General features: G+C 56.4%; 2 protein-coding genes across 16 annotated transcripts in view; one reads left to right on the top strand and one right to left on the bottom strand.

The window, feature by feature from the left end:
• The window catches only part of TMEM94 (transmembrane protein 94), a 52117-nt gene extending 43283 nt beyond the window's left edge, over nt 1-8834 (top strand). For 5 of the 12 annotated variants that reach the window (XM_062591890.1, XM_062591895.1, XM_062591891.1 and 2 more), the window contains 8 exons: nt 564-641; nt 996-1081; nt 1675-1756; nt 2088-2242; nt 2607-2701; nt 3944-4037; nt 4297-4467; nt 5305-8834. In XM_062591890.1, coding sequence (XP_062447874.1) covers nt 564-641; nt 996-1081; nt 1675-1756; nt 2088-2242; nt 2607-2701; nt 3944-4037; nt 4297-4467; nt 5305-5377 — 834 coding nt within the window. In that variant the 3' untranslated portion in view covers nt 5378-8834. Of the gene's footprint in view, nt 1-563; nt 642-995; nt 1082-1674; nt 1757-2087; nt 2243-2606; nt 2702-3943; nt 4038-4296; nt 4468-5304 lie in introns of those variants that run through there. The other 7 variants (XR_009960356.1, XR_009960358.1, XR_009960355.1 and 4 more) reach the window with 7 other exon arrangements.
• The window catches only part of CASKIN2 (CASK interacting protein 2), a 32595-nt gene continuing 26069 nt past the window's right edge, over nt 8726-15251 (bottom strand). For all 4 annotated transcript variants that reach the window (XM_062591887.1, XM_062591889.1, XM_062591885.1 and 1 more), the window contains 5 exons: nt 15030-15131; nt 14641-14779; nt 12091-14274; nt 11618-11924; nt 8726-11298 (listed from right to left, as the gene is read on the bottom strand). In XM_062591887.1, coding sequence (XP_062447871.1) covers nt 11202-11298; nt 11618-11924; nt 12091-14274; nt 14641-14779; nt 15030-15131 — 2829 coding nt within the window. In that variant the 3' untranslated portion in view covers nt 8726-11201. The remainder of the gene's footprint in view (nt 11299-11617; nt 11925-12090; nt 14275-14640; nt 14780-15029; nt 15132-15251) is intronic.

A 15251-nucleotide genomic window follows, 5' to 3' on the forward strand; every position in this document is an offset into this window, starting at 1 on the left:
CAGGCACATTCCTTCTCTAGTTCTCTGTCTCTAGCCCTCCCCCTTCTACTTGTGGATCACGAGGAGCAAAGCCAGGAGCCTATATTGGCATTTTTGCCAAGTTGCCCTAGGTAAGCTGTCAGCATTAGCTTTGCTTCTGTCTCCTGTCACTTGTTCAGGAAGTACAAAGGAGAGGTTCTTCTTGCCTGACCCTACTGGTCCAAAGTGTATGAGATGGCTTGGGGATGGTACTGTGTGGCAAAAGGACATGAATATCATTCAACAATATAAAGAATAAACTTGTAGAGATCCCTATGCAGGAAACATTGCAATGCCAGGGAGGAGCATTCCCCCAGCAAAACCAGGAGGTTTAAACAAACTCTCTCCTCAGCTACACTCTGCTCTTCCTTCTCAGCCATGGCTAGGCAGGAGACATTCCCTTTTTGTTTATACCGAGTCCAAATCCTCTCCCCTCTCACTTTTCCTGCAGGCCACATGCTCTCTTCCCCACTGCCCATAATTGCTCTTGGCTGATAACTGCTGCCATCACAGTGAGGGCTCTGAGAGCTTATGCTTCTTTCCAGGCCAGGCATGCAACATACGGGATCCGAAAGTGTTTCCTCTTTCTGCTGCAGTGCCAGCTGACCCTGGTCATCATTCAGGTGAGCCCTCGCCTGGCTGGGAACAGCATTTAGCTCAGGGACACTAGTGAGAATGTGCGTGGCTGCAATGGGGCAGCCTTGCAAGGGAGGGAGGCGACCTTCAGTCAGTTTTAAACATAATTGTGTTAATTAGCATTGCTTGGGGAAATTACAGATAAAGACTATGTGATCTCAGCCTCATGTTCTTTCTGACCCCTTTTTCCTTGGAGAAGAGCATCCCCTATAGCACGTGCTCCATATGGAGGGGCTGTGAAGTCACACCCTAGTTACCAGCTCATCCCTGCATTTGGGGGAGGATGGTAGCATCTGGGGTAACAAGGCTCATGCTGTTCACTCTGGATTGTTTCTGTCCAGTTCCTCTCCTGCCTGGTGCAGCTGCCTCCCATCCTCAGTACCACAGACATCGTGTGGCTCTCCTGTTTCTGCTACCCGCTGCTCAGGTGAGTCTGTTGGACAGGGTGGACAACCTTAAGCTTCCCACTCACAGGATGCATGGGCCAGTCTCCAAGGCTCGCTGTGTCCATGGTAAAAGGAAGTTGACATGACCCACAGCATAGTAGGGAGGGTGGAAGTATTATTGCAAGCACCTGCTCTGACAAGGTGCTTGGAAACACAGACAGGAGCATTTGTGTACTGTTGTTTAGCCCTGCTTGCTGGCAGAGAGCCTCTATTATCATGTGGTTTGAACCCCCAGCTTAGAATAATCTTCTAACCTTGACACTGTTGCAGTGGTTGGGGTGTGATGGAGAACATAGGATGTCAGGCAGATCCAAAGATACTATAGGTGGATTTTATCCTATCACATGCTTAGAGGTCATCTCTCTCTCTCCCTGCTTGCACCTGCCATATGTAAGATCTTCTGCAGCATACGTTGGAGGGAAGGAATGCAAATACGCTGCACAAGTGGACAGATCAGTTCCAATGCTCCAAGCAGTCTGAGGCGGCTCCTTGGGCTCAAATGCTAGAGACATCCCAAAAGACAAATTCTGGTGCCTGAACTTGTTATTGAGAGACTTAACTTGCCTTTCTGCAGCATTTCACTCCTGGGCAAGCCCCCCCACAGCTCCATCATGACCATGGCAACAGGAAAAAACCTGACTTCCATTCCTAAGAAGGTAGGTGGCTCATCAGAGGTGAATTGTTGTTGCTTCCTCTCTGCTACCTTGTCCTCGCATTGGTGCGAAGTGGAGGTCCTGCACTAGCATAGACCTTCCACAGCTTTTGGTAAATTCTGATCTGTGGCTTGAGTTATCCTAGCCAAAAACCTGACGCAGACAGGAAGGGAAGCCTTACTGTGAGCGTGCCCACCAGACAGATCCTCAGTGGCAGCATCTCATCTGTACTGCAGCCAGTCTTAGTTGCAGCCTCTGATACCCTGATGGTTTGTGCTGGGGAGGGTGAGCCAGTGACATGCCCATGTCCCTCCTGCCTCTCCATTATTCACAGACTCAGCACTACTTCCTGTTCTGCTTCCTGCTGAAATTCAGCCTGACCATCTGTTCCTGCCTCATCTGCTTTGGGTTCACGCTGCATGAGTCCTGCAAAGAGGTGAACACTACCAGCCTCAATCTCACAGCCTGCTCCTCCATCATGCTGTACAGGTGAGGAACAGAGCCCAGCCCAGCATACCTCTCTCCCTGCAGTGCCTGCTCCTCTTGCCCTTAAATGGAACTGATTCCCAGCTAATGAGCTTCAGGCTCTTGTGTGACCCAGCGATATCATCTCTACACAGAGCTGGGAGCTCTCTCTGGAGCCTTGATAAGTGCATCCTTGGGGCAAGGTTCTGCCTTGCTCCCTATCACCTCCTCCTCCTGCTAGGACAGCCTTTGTTTTTCTCACAAGTGGCTGACTCTGAGCTTGCATCTAGTTCTCTAACTTATCAGAAGAGGATGTGGCCTTGGTGGGAAAAGGTCAGCAAGTGAGTCTCCATGTTGAGTTCTTTCCCATGTCCTCTCATTTTCCTAGCAATGCTGATGGTGCTCCTGACTGGTTTGGGACATTTTCCAATGCCCTTCTTGTAGCTCAGAAGCTTGCAGCTGGCCTGATTGTTTTACACACAGGTGAGTCCCTTTTCCCAGAGGTTTCTGCAGGGGGTGAGGACTTGCAGCCTTTACCTCTCTATGCACTCCTTATGCCAGAGCACACACTCTCTTTTAGAAGCAAGGACTGTGGCAGCCTCTTGGCATAGGTGCAAAGACTGTCCCTTGTCTTACTGTATGTTGCCTAGCAGATTAAAGATAGCACCCTCAGAGCTGGTCCTGCCTCCTATCAGCCTGGCAAAATGCTGGATCCCTTCCAATCTAGTCAAATAAGCAGGCAGTTGCCACCCTATGAACAATCCCTCTCTGCCTTCTTGCAAATCAACTAGCAGTATCCTACAAATCTCCAAAATATTCCCTGCCTCAGGAATCCCAGATGTCCTGCTATCATCTTGTGAAGCCCTCCCCCCCAGACAGCTCTGTTTTGGCTGTGGCTGCCTTGGGCCAGGAAGCCTTTTTAAATCCTCTGGAGAGGAGGGGAGCCAGGCCCTGGCTAACTCGCAGCACCTGTGAGTGGATGCCTGGCAAAGCAGGGCCAGCTGTTCTCCTACAGCCTTAAAGAGCCTCTACTCCCATTCCTCCATGTCCTGCTGTGCTGTGCCTTGGTACCAGGCAGAGAACTGCACGTTGAGATGTGCAGGCTGTCCAAGCCAACTGAACCTCCTCCTGATTTAAGAAGTAGGTTTGCGTTAGTGGGATGTAGTGCTACATACTGGCAAGACTGGGAAATACTGCTTTGTGTCTCATGTCACACTTGTGAGGCGTTAGAGGCCAGGCAGGGATGCTTTGTCCTGCAGGTGACAAATGCTGTTTTAATGTGCCCTCAGCACATGTGCACTCAGCAAAAGCTGAGTAAATGTGTTGCTCTTTGTAGACAACTCTAGGTCTAATTCAGTGTCTTTCCCAGGGTTGGTGCTTTACACTGACACAGGCCTGCAGTGACCCAGTCATGAGGGTCTCTCCACTGCTTCCTACTTCTGGTCCTTTGCCTGATCCAGATTAGAGTGCCAGGCTAAGAACCACCCTTGAATATCCCTGCAGTGAGTAATCCTGCACAGTACTGCTGTGGTGGCCCCCTCTGCATAGCCAGTGCCTTGTTTGGCATTGCTGTGGGGAGTCTGGTCCGGAAGGCGCTTGAAAGAAGGGTTGGGTTGAGGGACAACAGCCTCTCATCCCTTTGGAACAAAAGCCCTTGGTATGTGTTGTAAAGCAATTACCTGTGTATGCTGCTAAATAACTCCTTGCTCCATCTGTCCCCCATAGTGTTCATATCCATCACCCATGTCCATCGCACCAAGCCACTGTGGAAGAAGAGCCCCCTCTCTAACCGGTGGTGGACGCTCACTGTGGCTGTTGTGTGAGTATCCCCGGGTCCTGCTGAGGCACCGCAGAGTGCTGGGGAAGCAGGGCTCTGCCTGCCCTAGACCTGCGCCTGCACCAGTTTGCTAGCTCTGAGGAAAATGCTGGTGTTTGGCAAAGGTTTTCCGCTGGTAAACTGGTGAAGGGGCCCCTGTTGTGAAGTCAGGGGTGGTACGCCTGGGCCTACACCCTGATTTGCAGATCCCAGGAAGTCTGTTAGTGCTGCTGAGCTTTGCTGTGTCTCTTTATGACCCTAGATTGCTGGGGCAAGTGGCACAGACGGTACTGGACCTGAAACTCTGGGAAAACCTCAGTTCTCCACTGACGTTTAACTACGTTCCCATCTCCCCAGTCTCATGGCTTCTGGGTTTTCTTTCCTTGGTCCTTGTGGTTATCATCAATGAGATTGTGAAGCTGCATGAAATCAGGTATGGGGCTGTGGGGATGGGGGGAAAAGGGCTGGAACCTCGCTCCATCCTGGCCTTGGGCTGCAGATAAAAGATGCACGAGGAACAGGGTGGGGTATAGAAAGGAAAAGATGACGGTGCTGTGTAAATCACCTGGCTCTTTTGTGCAGGCTCGTGTTCCACCTCTTGGGGAATTCAACAATGCAGGGGAGGAAAGAGGGTCAGGGAAGGGCAGTGGCAGTGATTGGGAGCAGGAAGGGAGACCAAAATTCCCTTATCTCCCACCAATGAGAGGGAGAGAGCCAAAGCCTATGAAATACCAGCATAGGTCAGAGAGGGCTGTTCTCTCCAGCTCATCCCATGAGGACACAGAGGCATTGAATAGCAGCAGAAGGAATACATCCTCACACAGTGCCTGGACTGTGGGACGCTTTTTCATGGGAAGTGGCTGAAGCCAAGAATTAGCAGCAGGCGAAGTGACTGGCCATTCCTCCTAGCACGGGGAGCAGCTGGAGCTGGGAGTTAATGCTGATGAGCAGTGATCCAGGAAGGGGGTTTGAGGAAAAGCAGTGGGGCTTCAAGGGAACCTTGATGAGGACAGAGGCGCTGTTGCTGTTCCTGGGAGGACTTTCTGGTCCTTTCTCTGCTGTGCCTGGTGGGCTCAGAGAAGGGACTTGACTGGATGGGGCAGGACTGTGGCCGTGGGTCCTTGTCTGCATTCAGTTTGCCTTCCCTAGCACTGGAGGACCCATTCCCAGAGCGGATGCTGCCCCTCTTCTTGGGATCTGCAGTGGGGCAGCCTTACCCGCCTTTCTTTCCCACACATGCTGATTCTTTTCCTTCTTCTGTCTCCTCCAGGGTCCGAGTCCGCTACCAAAAGAGGCAGAAGTTGCAGTTCGAAACAAAGCTGGGGATGAATTCTCCATTTTAAACCCTGCCAGCTCAAGTTCCCGGAGGCCAGGGCCACACAGCCACATCGTGCTCTGGGTAGCGGCCGCACCAGCGGCTCAGGGAGTTTCCCCTTGCACATGCAAACCAGACGGTCTCCTAGCAAAACCACATCAGCACCTTCCAGAGGGGCCCAGGCAGGGCACTGCTATCAGGATCCCCCAGCAGGTATGCAGTCTCCCCCTCCCCAGCCTGCTAGAGTGCTTGAGGGAGCCTGCAAGCTCTGCTGGCAGTTCAGGCTGCTCTTCCTTAATTTATTTATTACTAGAGATTTTTTGTTAGTATCATGGTGATGCTGAAATGAAGCGACTCCTTCTCTCGATTTGAACAGATGGGTTTTCCTGGGCCTGGCAGGAGAATCTGGGTCAGCAGGGGAGGCACAGGGCTGCTGAGGCAAGAAATCTCTGTTGAAACCCATTTTTTCCCCCCTTCCTTGTGCACTCTCCTGGATGGTGCGTGTGTATGTGTGTGCATGTGCGCACACCTGTGCAGGCCCTCATCCACCTCCCTCTCCCTGTGTCCTGGGGGATGGAGCCGTCTCCCCTGCAGCCCCGGGAGCCCGGGTGCACTAGGTGAGGACTGGAGCTTGCTTTCCCAGCTGGACGCTGGGGAGGTCTCTGGCAAGGTGCCGAAAGCCCCCGCGATGGCCAGGCCGTGCCAGGCCTGCCCTCTAGCGTTGCTGCTCTAGCCATATGTTGGCTGCTGAGCACTTCAGGAGAAGAGGGATGAGGCAGGGCCGTACCAACAGCTGCGTTTTACCCTGGTGATTTGGTACACAGGGAGTCAGGAGGGCAGCTCTGCCCGCTGGCAGGGAGTCAGCGTAGCCCGGCTTCTTGCAGCCCCGTTGAATCGGCTCTCGTCTGCTTTGACAACCCCCAAAGAGGTAGGTTTGTAGCTGTCCTCATTTTTGTGTGCTTCAGTAAATGCCTGCCTGAGTAAAAGCCACAGCGATATCTGTAGCTAGAGATAAAGCCTAAGACCTGCCGATCCTGCCACGGAGGAAGAAGACGTCTTACCAGACAGGGTATCTGCATCTTACAGCTGTGAATAACATGGAGCTGGGGAACGGCTCCCTTCCCGCGGGGGCCTGGGGCTCTGCTGCACCCAGTTGTTGCTCTCCAAGGCACAGGGAACCTCCCCCTGCCAAATCAGGTCTTTCTGCACAAGTGTCTGAAGTCTCTTGCCTCCACGCTGCTGCCCTCACAGCTGTTCCCTTTCTCTGGAGGTCTCTCCTCCACCTGGCTGGGGGGGGACCTTTCCCTCGGGGCTAGGCAGGCGCAAGCTGTGTTTTGCACCAGTGGGGCACGTGTGCGCTTAAGATTTGAAAAGACGCCGTTACCCTTGGCGCGCTTGTGCCACCATAGCTCGGCAGTCAGGGCGCGCGCGGGCTTGGCTGCCCGAATACTTACGGCCCGCGGAGCTGTTTGCTCCCTTCCTAACCCCGAGACCGGGCTGACTCGGGCATATCCTGGCACTGGTTTTGCTGCCAGTATTAACTGTGCGCTACACGGCTCTTGTTTCCCCTCAGTACGTGAGACTGGGCCTTCCCGGGAGGCAGGGCGCTGGCCGGGTCCCCCCGGCCCTGCCCCGACGCTCCACCTTGTCTTCCTCGCGTTCCCGCAAAGCCAGGGAGCGCGCGCAGCGGGCCTCTCCGAGCAATACCCTCCTCCCTGCCGCGGGGCCGGTAGGAGAGCAGAGCAGGCCGGGGCCGCGTCCCCCGCCCTGAGCGCGGCTCTCGGGGCCGCAGGACGCGACCGCTGGGACTCTGCGCTACCGGCAGGGTTGCGCGGGAGCCGGCGGCTCCCCAGGGCGACGCAGGGCCGCTCTGCTGCGGCCAGCCGTGCCCGGCCAGTCCTTCCCGCAAGGAGGGACTGCTCGCCGCCACCACCAGCTAGGCTGAACGCTGCCCGTGCTCCTCTCGGGCCCGCAGAGCTGCCTGGCTCAGGGAGAACAAGCTGCATCTTACCCGGTCTCGCTTCACTGAACGCCGGCTCCAGAGCGGTTGCCACCAGCGCCGGAGGAACAGGTTCTCCTTCGGTGTGGCTGGGCCGGAGTCGGACGCAGCCCCGAGCCGCTCGCAGCCCCGAGCCGCTCGCTCGGCTGCTGTTCCTGCAGAGCCACGTCCTCCCCCGGAGCCGAGCTCTTGCTCTGGGCCGTTAACTCTTGCAGGTGATAAAAGGCAGCAGCTGCCAGGGCTTCCTGCCGGCCATACCTTCTCCAGAGGAGGCACCTCTGCGCTTTCCTTCTCTGGCTGGTCACAAACGTTTATTTTCCCTCACTCTCTTCCCCTGCTAGACTTGGAGCAGAGGCACCTGAGCGGTCTTGCCATTGCCACCCCTCCCTTGGCCCATGGAGGCATCGGAGGGCCTGGGTGCATGGCTTCAGAAAGGAATTTCCTACATCAAGATGTTTTTAAATGGTGTATATTTTATATTAAATTTTTTTGGATGTATGTAAAAATATTTGATTTGTATTAAAACTTGTAAATTGTATTAAAAAACAAACAAACCCCAACCCACATGCATCCAGTATATGAACAGCAATAAATGACCGTCTTGGTTACCAAGCCCAGTGAGAAGGGGATGGAGTTTGCACCCAGCAAAGCAAGGCGGTGACAGAACCTGTGTGGCTGTGGCACAGGTAACTGCGACAGAGCCAATGTCTGCTCCAGAGCCGTGGCCTAAGGGCTGCGCTCCTGGGGGCTGATCCTGGCACTTCTTCCTTCTTTCTGTCCAGCCTTGGACAACTCTGTCCATCTCTGCATCCCTCTTTTTGCAGAATAACTGTCCACTTACCGCTCGGTCTCTTGGATCCTGGGCACAGCACAAGGTGTAACGTGGTTGCATCAGTCGTGACAGGTGTTGCACCGGTGGCAGCTCCCTGAATGAAAGGTACAGCGTGAGCTGGAACTGGCACAGTGCGATCCAGACACAAACGGAGTAGCGGAGAGACAAGGAGGCCTGGGCTGCTTTGTGCGCGCTGCTCGGCGAGCAGGACCTGGCGTCCCTGCGGCCGCGCTCTGATCACTGGCGAGGACGGAGGAGTCCTCTGCCTGCCAAGCCGAGGTAGCTGTGGCTCCACAGCAGGGCAATGGGGCAGGGTTGGTCCCTGGAGCTTTAAGCACACGTTACTGCCACGGCGGTAAGACTCAGCTCAAAACGTGAACCTCGCTGGAGGCAAGAGCAGACCCCTTACCTGAGGCAGGGGCTTACGCGAGGAAGCCCAGAGCTTAAGGACGCAACGGGCAGGATAAAGCTGATCCTCAGTGACTTCAAACAGGGCACGAGACAAGCTTGTAGGATTTGAAATGAAGGAGACAACTACGCAGAACTATCAAAAGGGTAAAATATGCCCCACTGTTTAATAGAACTTAGTCTTAATGGATGTTAGTGGAAAACAAAAACCACATGATTAACACAAAGAGAGCAGATGGTTTAAAATCTGTTGTCAGTCTGGTGATTACATGGGCTATTTTTTCCCCTCACTGCCTTGCTGCATGAAGCAGGTGCAGCCAGGGTCAGTTAGTCCCAGTTGCAGTGTACATAACTTACGCACCATACAGTAGCTTTAAAATAAAGATCTAGAGCTTAAAAAATAGGCATTTTTCTGCAAAATCAAATTAATTCCCTTATTGACAGTGAGAGCAGCGTGGTGCTGCCCTCAGGTGGCTCAGACAGCGGCACAGCTCCACCCCAGTGTCCTCTTATCCCTGACCCTAGAGTACAAGACTTGCAATTCTGGTTAGTAAATATATATAATAAATCACATTTAAAATATATACATTGGCCTTTAAAAAACATTTACAGTTTATCAACATTGGAAAAAAAAATAACCCACCTGGGCGTGTTCCAGGTTGATTTGTGTGAGAGTAAAAAATCAGTTTTAAAAGGTTTCTGCAAACCTTTCGATAAAGTGCCACTGGTTGCAGCTATTTAAAAACACAGTCCATGATGTAGCACTTGTCTGTCAGACATGGTCACTTTAATACCCTCAGTGGGATGTATAAAACACAGAGCAACCAACTCGCCAGGCTTTGGGTGCCTTAAGCACCTCAAATTCACCTCAAGTCCCAGCCAACCAAGCATTTTTTTGTTTCTTTTTTTTCAGGGCTTTCTTGTCTTTGCTTTTTAACGCAGAGGCCAGGCTGGCATCTCCCGCTGGCTGCCGCTCGCGAGCGAAGGCCCCCGGGAAATGTCCAGGCGGGCGCTGGGCGCCTCCTTTGCGGTGCAGGGGCACGTTGTCTTGCTAACTGTCTACTTCAGTTGCAAACTCCCCCCAAAAGTGGGAAGCGACTGCCTCTTCAGCCACCTTCTCCCTTTACAGTTTGGTTTTGTGTTGGTATTTTTATTTTTAAGAGGTGATGGGCTGGATTTCCTTTTGTTTGGGATTTTTGCAACAAATGGCACTTTAGTACAATCTTGGGTTCCCTTCTGGTGCTCTGATGCTTTCATTTGCTTGGCATGCCGAGCGCAAGCCAAGTTCGGGGCTCTTGGACATATTTAGACATGCACTACTAAACAGATCCTGCTAGAGAAATCTGTCTTCAAGCTATGCAGCCGTTCCTACTGCTTGGACGCAGCGAGCTACCGCTGCTGTTCCCCTGCTGCGGCCACGGGGCTGTGACTGCATCCAGCCTGTATTTACAGTAGCTGTTGCTGAGCTGAATTCACCCGGTGCATGTGGGGTCACCTCTCCTGCCGGGTTTTGGAGCTGCAAGGAAGCATCATCACCTAGTCTCAAACGCAGCTCCTGTCTAACAAAGTTCACAGCTGAGTTTGTGCCAGGATCTCCCTGCACTGAGGATCAGTGGGAAACGGGACCATTTTCTCCTCCAAAAGGGGACAGGGGAGGAAAAGGGGAAAAAAAGAAAAGAAAAAAGCGCTAACCACTGTGCTACCGCCTCCCTGGAAGTGGCGGGGCTGGCGGTTTGCGTAGGCACGGTGTCGGCAGAGGGCAGCCTCCATTTAGCAGCATGGTCGAGCCCGGCTGGCACGAACGCGCGGCCCTTCCCGGCCGTGGGCGCAGCGAGTCGCTGTCCTCGCCCCGCGAAAGGCGCGGGCAGCCCCCCGCCTCCGGCAGGGCCCGCGGCACAGCACTCGCCGCTCCGCGGGATGCGGGCAGTGCCAGCCCCGGCCTTGGGGATGGGGGTGCGGGTCCTGCCGGGGGATTTCGATCCGCTCAGATTACATGCTGCCTGATGCTGACGCGTTCGGAAAAGCAGCAAATAAAGCAGGAAGGTTCCTTCTCACTCTGCAAGCTGCCAAGTCGCGACAAGCCCTGTCTTCTTTTAGCTGCTGTCAGGCTCTGCCGGGGCTGGGATCTGCTCAGTAAATAGCCAACTCGGTGGCGGCTGCCCGGGGAGGTCTCTCCTTTGACACATTGTTGGCAGGGGATAAATAATAAGAGGCAGGACTCGGCAACGCAGCGAGAGAAGAGAAAGGTCCCTTGTGGAGGCTCTTCAGCTCTGTGCAAGGGAGCGAGGTTTTCTCTGCAGCCTCCAGGACCACGTGTGAAGCCCCTCTGGGCTCTCCTCCTGCTGCCAGTCTGGTGGGAAAGGCCTGACCCTCTCGGAAACCAGCCCATGGTCATGCTGGAGCGTGTGACACGGAGCCAGGCAGCTCTGGGGCCAGAGATGCTGGGCGAGCGAGGAGGGGGCAGACGGGTTCCTAGCCATGGTGTAAGGCGCAGGAAAGGAGGCAGCTGGAGATACTTGGAGACACCGTTTGGGTGCTAGATCTACTCTCCCCTCATCACAACGGGCATTTGCGGAGCAGCTGGAGGCGGGAAGGGGAAGAAGGGAGCAAGCCTCAGTCCAGCATTGCGTCCAGCTGGTCGGCCAGGTCATCAAACATGTTGCTGATGTCTTCCAGGATGTTCTTGGCTGAGTGCACAGCCTCAGGATGGCTGGGAGGGAAAGGGAGAGACGGTCAAAGGCTGCCTGAAGGCTTGGGGCCCTGGTGGGGCAGGGAGAACCGGGCTGGAGCCAACCCTCCTGCCTGCAGCTGGAGCTCAGCCCGTGCCCGGGACTCAAGCACGTATAACCTGCTACAGCGCACACGTGTGGCTCCCATCCCCAGGTGGCTGCTGCACGCGCACAGCCCTCCAGGACAGCCGGCAGCTGGAGGCTCCTTAGTCCTTCCCTCCCCTCCCCGGGGCTGCCCAATTCCACCGCAAGGGCCTAACCCGAGCGTTTTCCTCCCATCCCGCCCCAGTGCTGCCTCACCTCTCTGCCTCCTTGGCTGTTATCTTCTTCTCTGCGGCCTGCAGCGCAGCAGCCAGGGTGGAGTTGGTCTGTTCCAGCCTCTGCTGGGCCAGAGTGGCCCCCAAAGGCTTCGCCAACGCCTTGCTGCTGGGCTCTGGGTTCAGAGAGACGGAACCAGCCACGGGTCCGATCACGTCTGGCACCGTCTCAGCAGCCGCCCAGGGAGCGACAGTGTGGCGGGAAGGCTGCAGGACCTGCTGGTAGACGGTCTTGGGTCCGGAGAACACCAGCTTGGTGGATGCCACGGAGGTGTGTTTGGCTGGGACGTCTGTAACGGGAGGAACCTCGTTGCACTCGGTAGCATGCGCTCCCTTCTCACCTCCCAGCTTTGTGGGGATGTGGTACCCGACCGAACCGAAGGGAGCTGCAGGCCCCACCACCACTTTGGAGACACCCCACAGGACAGGGCTCTCCTTCCACACAGACACACCTACCTGGAGTTGGTGTCCTCAGCACAGCAGTGCTGAGCAGCTCCGAGGGGCTGGGGGGTTTCACAGGGCTTGGTGCCTTCTTGATGCCCTTCTCGAGGGACAGGATGCTCTTCTCTATCTCAGCAATCCTGAACTCCATGTTGTCATCATCAAAGGCATCTCCAGCCAGCCCAGCCTGCGGCTCCAGCCTGGGGGTGGCCGGGCCTGTGATGCTCACGGCTTGGGCTTGCGCATACTGCGGCGCCAGGTTCGCCCCTGCCTCGGCCTGCCCGGCCAGGCTGAACGCCTTCAGCACCGTCTGCAGCGGCTCGCGCTCCTTAAAGCGGGGCCTGCGCTTCACTGTGTCCGACTCTGTGAGGTTGAACTCCAGCACGGGCGGCTCTTTGGTGGCAACGGGCACCCCTGACTCCTTCCCACTGGAGCAGGGGGGCTCTGTGGCCTGGGAACTGGGCTCTGCATCCAGTGTGGCTGCGTCAGCCTTGAGATGCCCAGCAGGCTTAGGCCGCTGCTTGATGGTTAAGTTGCCTTCTTCTGCAAAGGGGATGCACTCACTGGAGCTGTTCTGGGAGGATGAGGTGGAAGCCTCTGCCTTGGCCGCCTCCTCCTCCGTGTCTGAGCAGGCATCTTCCCGCCTGCCCTGCACGGTCTCCGTCATGGGAGCACTGGGCTCACTAAATGTCCGTCTCCGGGGCTTGCTGCTCTCAAAGGCGTCCCTGCTGGCATCTGAAAGCCTGGCAGTGCTGGAGTCATCAGCGTGGCAGGACTGACTGTCCTCGCTCACCCTGGAGACGCAGTCCTGAGCCATGTTCAGGGGCTTCGGGGCCAGGAGAGGCTTGGGCGGACTCGCCCCGGGCGGCCCCTCTAGCGCAGTCGCGAGGCTCCTCACCGTTCTGCTGTGGCCGGCGTCGCTGGGGGAAGCAGCGACACCGGCCGCATCTGGGACGGCAGCGGGCTGTCGTTCGGGCTCGGGGGCCTGCTCGCTGTCTGCCTCCGCGGCAAGGGCGCTGGAGACAGAGCTGAGACGCTTGGGAGGCGGCGGCGGAGGGCCCTTGCGCTTGGCGCGGATGGCGAAGGACTGGCTGCGGGTGACCTTGGCCTCTGCCTGCAGACAGGCCCGCGGCATCTGGCTCCGGCCTGGGCGCCGTGTGAGGGTGGCGTAGGAGCCCAGCGTGCTGGTAGACATCCCATCCTCCTCCTCCTCGTGCTCCCCGTCTGACAGCGCGTAGCGGTTCAGGCTGTGCGACCGCTTCTTGTGCTTGAAACCTTCGCCTCCATTTTGCTGCTCCGCGGCCTGCCAGGCGCCAGGCGCAGCGGCAGGCTTGGGCAGCCCCGTGGGCATCTCCGCAGGGCCACAGTGGCTGTGCAGGTAGGAGAAGGCTTTCTGGGCTGATGTCTGCAGGCTGCTCTTCTGGGTGGGGGAGAAGGAGGGGTAGGGGTGCGCCAGGCTCTTGGGCTGCTCTGCTCCCAGGAGGGAAGGGGTTGCCTGGGATTTCAAGGAGACGTGGGGGTACATGAAGACGTAAGGGGCAGTTGCCTTGCTGGGGGTCTGGGGAGGGGTGCAGGGGGTGACTGCCTGTGGCCCTGGAGGGACAGTGCCCTTCTGAGCTGCCGGCCGGGGGTACTGATCCATGCCTTCGGGCAGGTTCCTCTCCTTGAGAGGGCTTCCCCCGCAGCCGTTGGCATGGCCATTCTGCCCCTCCGGGGAGACGAGCTTCCCGTAGGGCTCGGGGCTGGGCCGTCCCGGCAGGCTGGCCGGGCTCTCCTTGCTGTGGGGCTGCGTGCAGGACTGCCCGCTGCTGCCGCTGCTCTCCCCGCTGCCCAGGCTCTCCTGCGAGGGGCTGGAGAGGCGCCGAGAGAGCACGTTGTCCTGTGAGTGCCCTGAGCCCCTGGAGCGCACCCCGATGCTCTCCTGGCTCCGCGACATCCCCTGGCTGCTCTTGATGCTGAGTGTCTCGTGGCAGCTGTTGGACATGGCCGTCTGGAGCTCATAGCTGAGCTCACTGTCCTGAAATGTCGTCATCTTGGGGGTGTGCGGGGACTGACACTCCCCATTCTCCAGTGACTCGATGGTGACGATGTCCAGGGCACCAGGGACTTTACGTCTCGCCAGTGTTGCTTCTGCTTGGTTCAAGCTTTTACGGAGGTCTCTGAGCTTCTTGACGGCCAACATGATCTTCTTCTGGTGGCCTGTGGGAAGGTTGTGACAAGAGGGGGACATTAGGTCGGCTCTGGCTCTCCAAGGCCTTTGATTCCTGGCCCAGAAGAGCTGCCGTCATGCCACCAACCCAGCAAAGGTCTTTGGGTTACCTAAACCCTGCCAACAGGAGGAGACAAACTGTTGGTGATATCCACATGGCACTGGTTGGCACCAAGCTCAGCCAGGCTCCAGCCTGCCACAGAGAGTCTTTGGGAGCTGCCATGAACCACCCATTTTGGGTGTATAGGACATACCGTGCAACGCCCAGCCCGAGGGAGGCCTGCACATCGAGACACTTTGCCAGGAAACTTGGCCACCTTGGCTCCACATCAGAGATGCTCCTGTCAGCCACTCACCCAGCTTGTTGATGCCAATCTCTTGCAGATCCTCCCAGGTCAGGTCTGTCACGATGGTGATGGAGTCATAACCGTTGTTCACTAGTTTTTTGTGGTACTGGGGCAGCCCAATGGCACTGAGCCAGTCCATCAGGTCAGCCTGCAAAGAGCACAGAGCACCGCCATGAGCATCAAGGGACAGGCTGCACTTCCATCCACTCCCTCCCTGCCCCTGGCTAGGAGACCTTTCCTTGGAGTCTCTCTAGCTGTGTTAGCATAGGCCATTGCAGCGTGCACCGGGCCATTTACTTACAGACCTCCATCCCGTCCTGTCCCAGGGAGGGCGGCTCTAAGAAAAGACCTGGGGAGAAGAGGGTGCTGCACCAAAGCCCCAGGGTCCAGGCACTCACCGGGATGTAGTTGGGCAGCCACTCAGCGATGCTGAGCTGTCCAATCTCAGTGGAGATCTTCTTCCTGTGTCCCGGTTTGGTCACACCAATGGCTGTCAGGTCCTAGCGCAGAGAGAAAGGGGCTGCGGTTAGCAGCAGCAATGCAGGCACAGGGCAGTGGGTACCTGCAGCTGCTGGTGGCTCATGAGGCCAAGGACTGTGCTGGACTGGGGGGAAGGACCC

This window comes from Rhea pennata, chromosome 19 (assembly GCF_028389875.1).
Source record: "Rhea pennata isolate bPtePen1 chromosome 19, bPtePen1.pri, whole genome shotgun sequence".
NCBI lineage: Eukaryota > Metazoa > Chordata > Aves > Rheiformes > Rheidae > Rhea > Rhea pennata.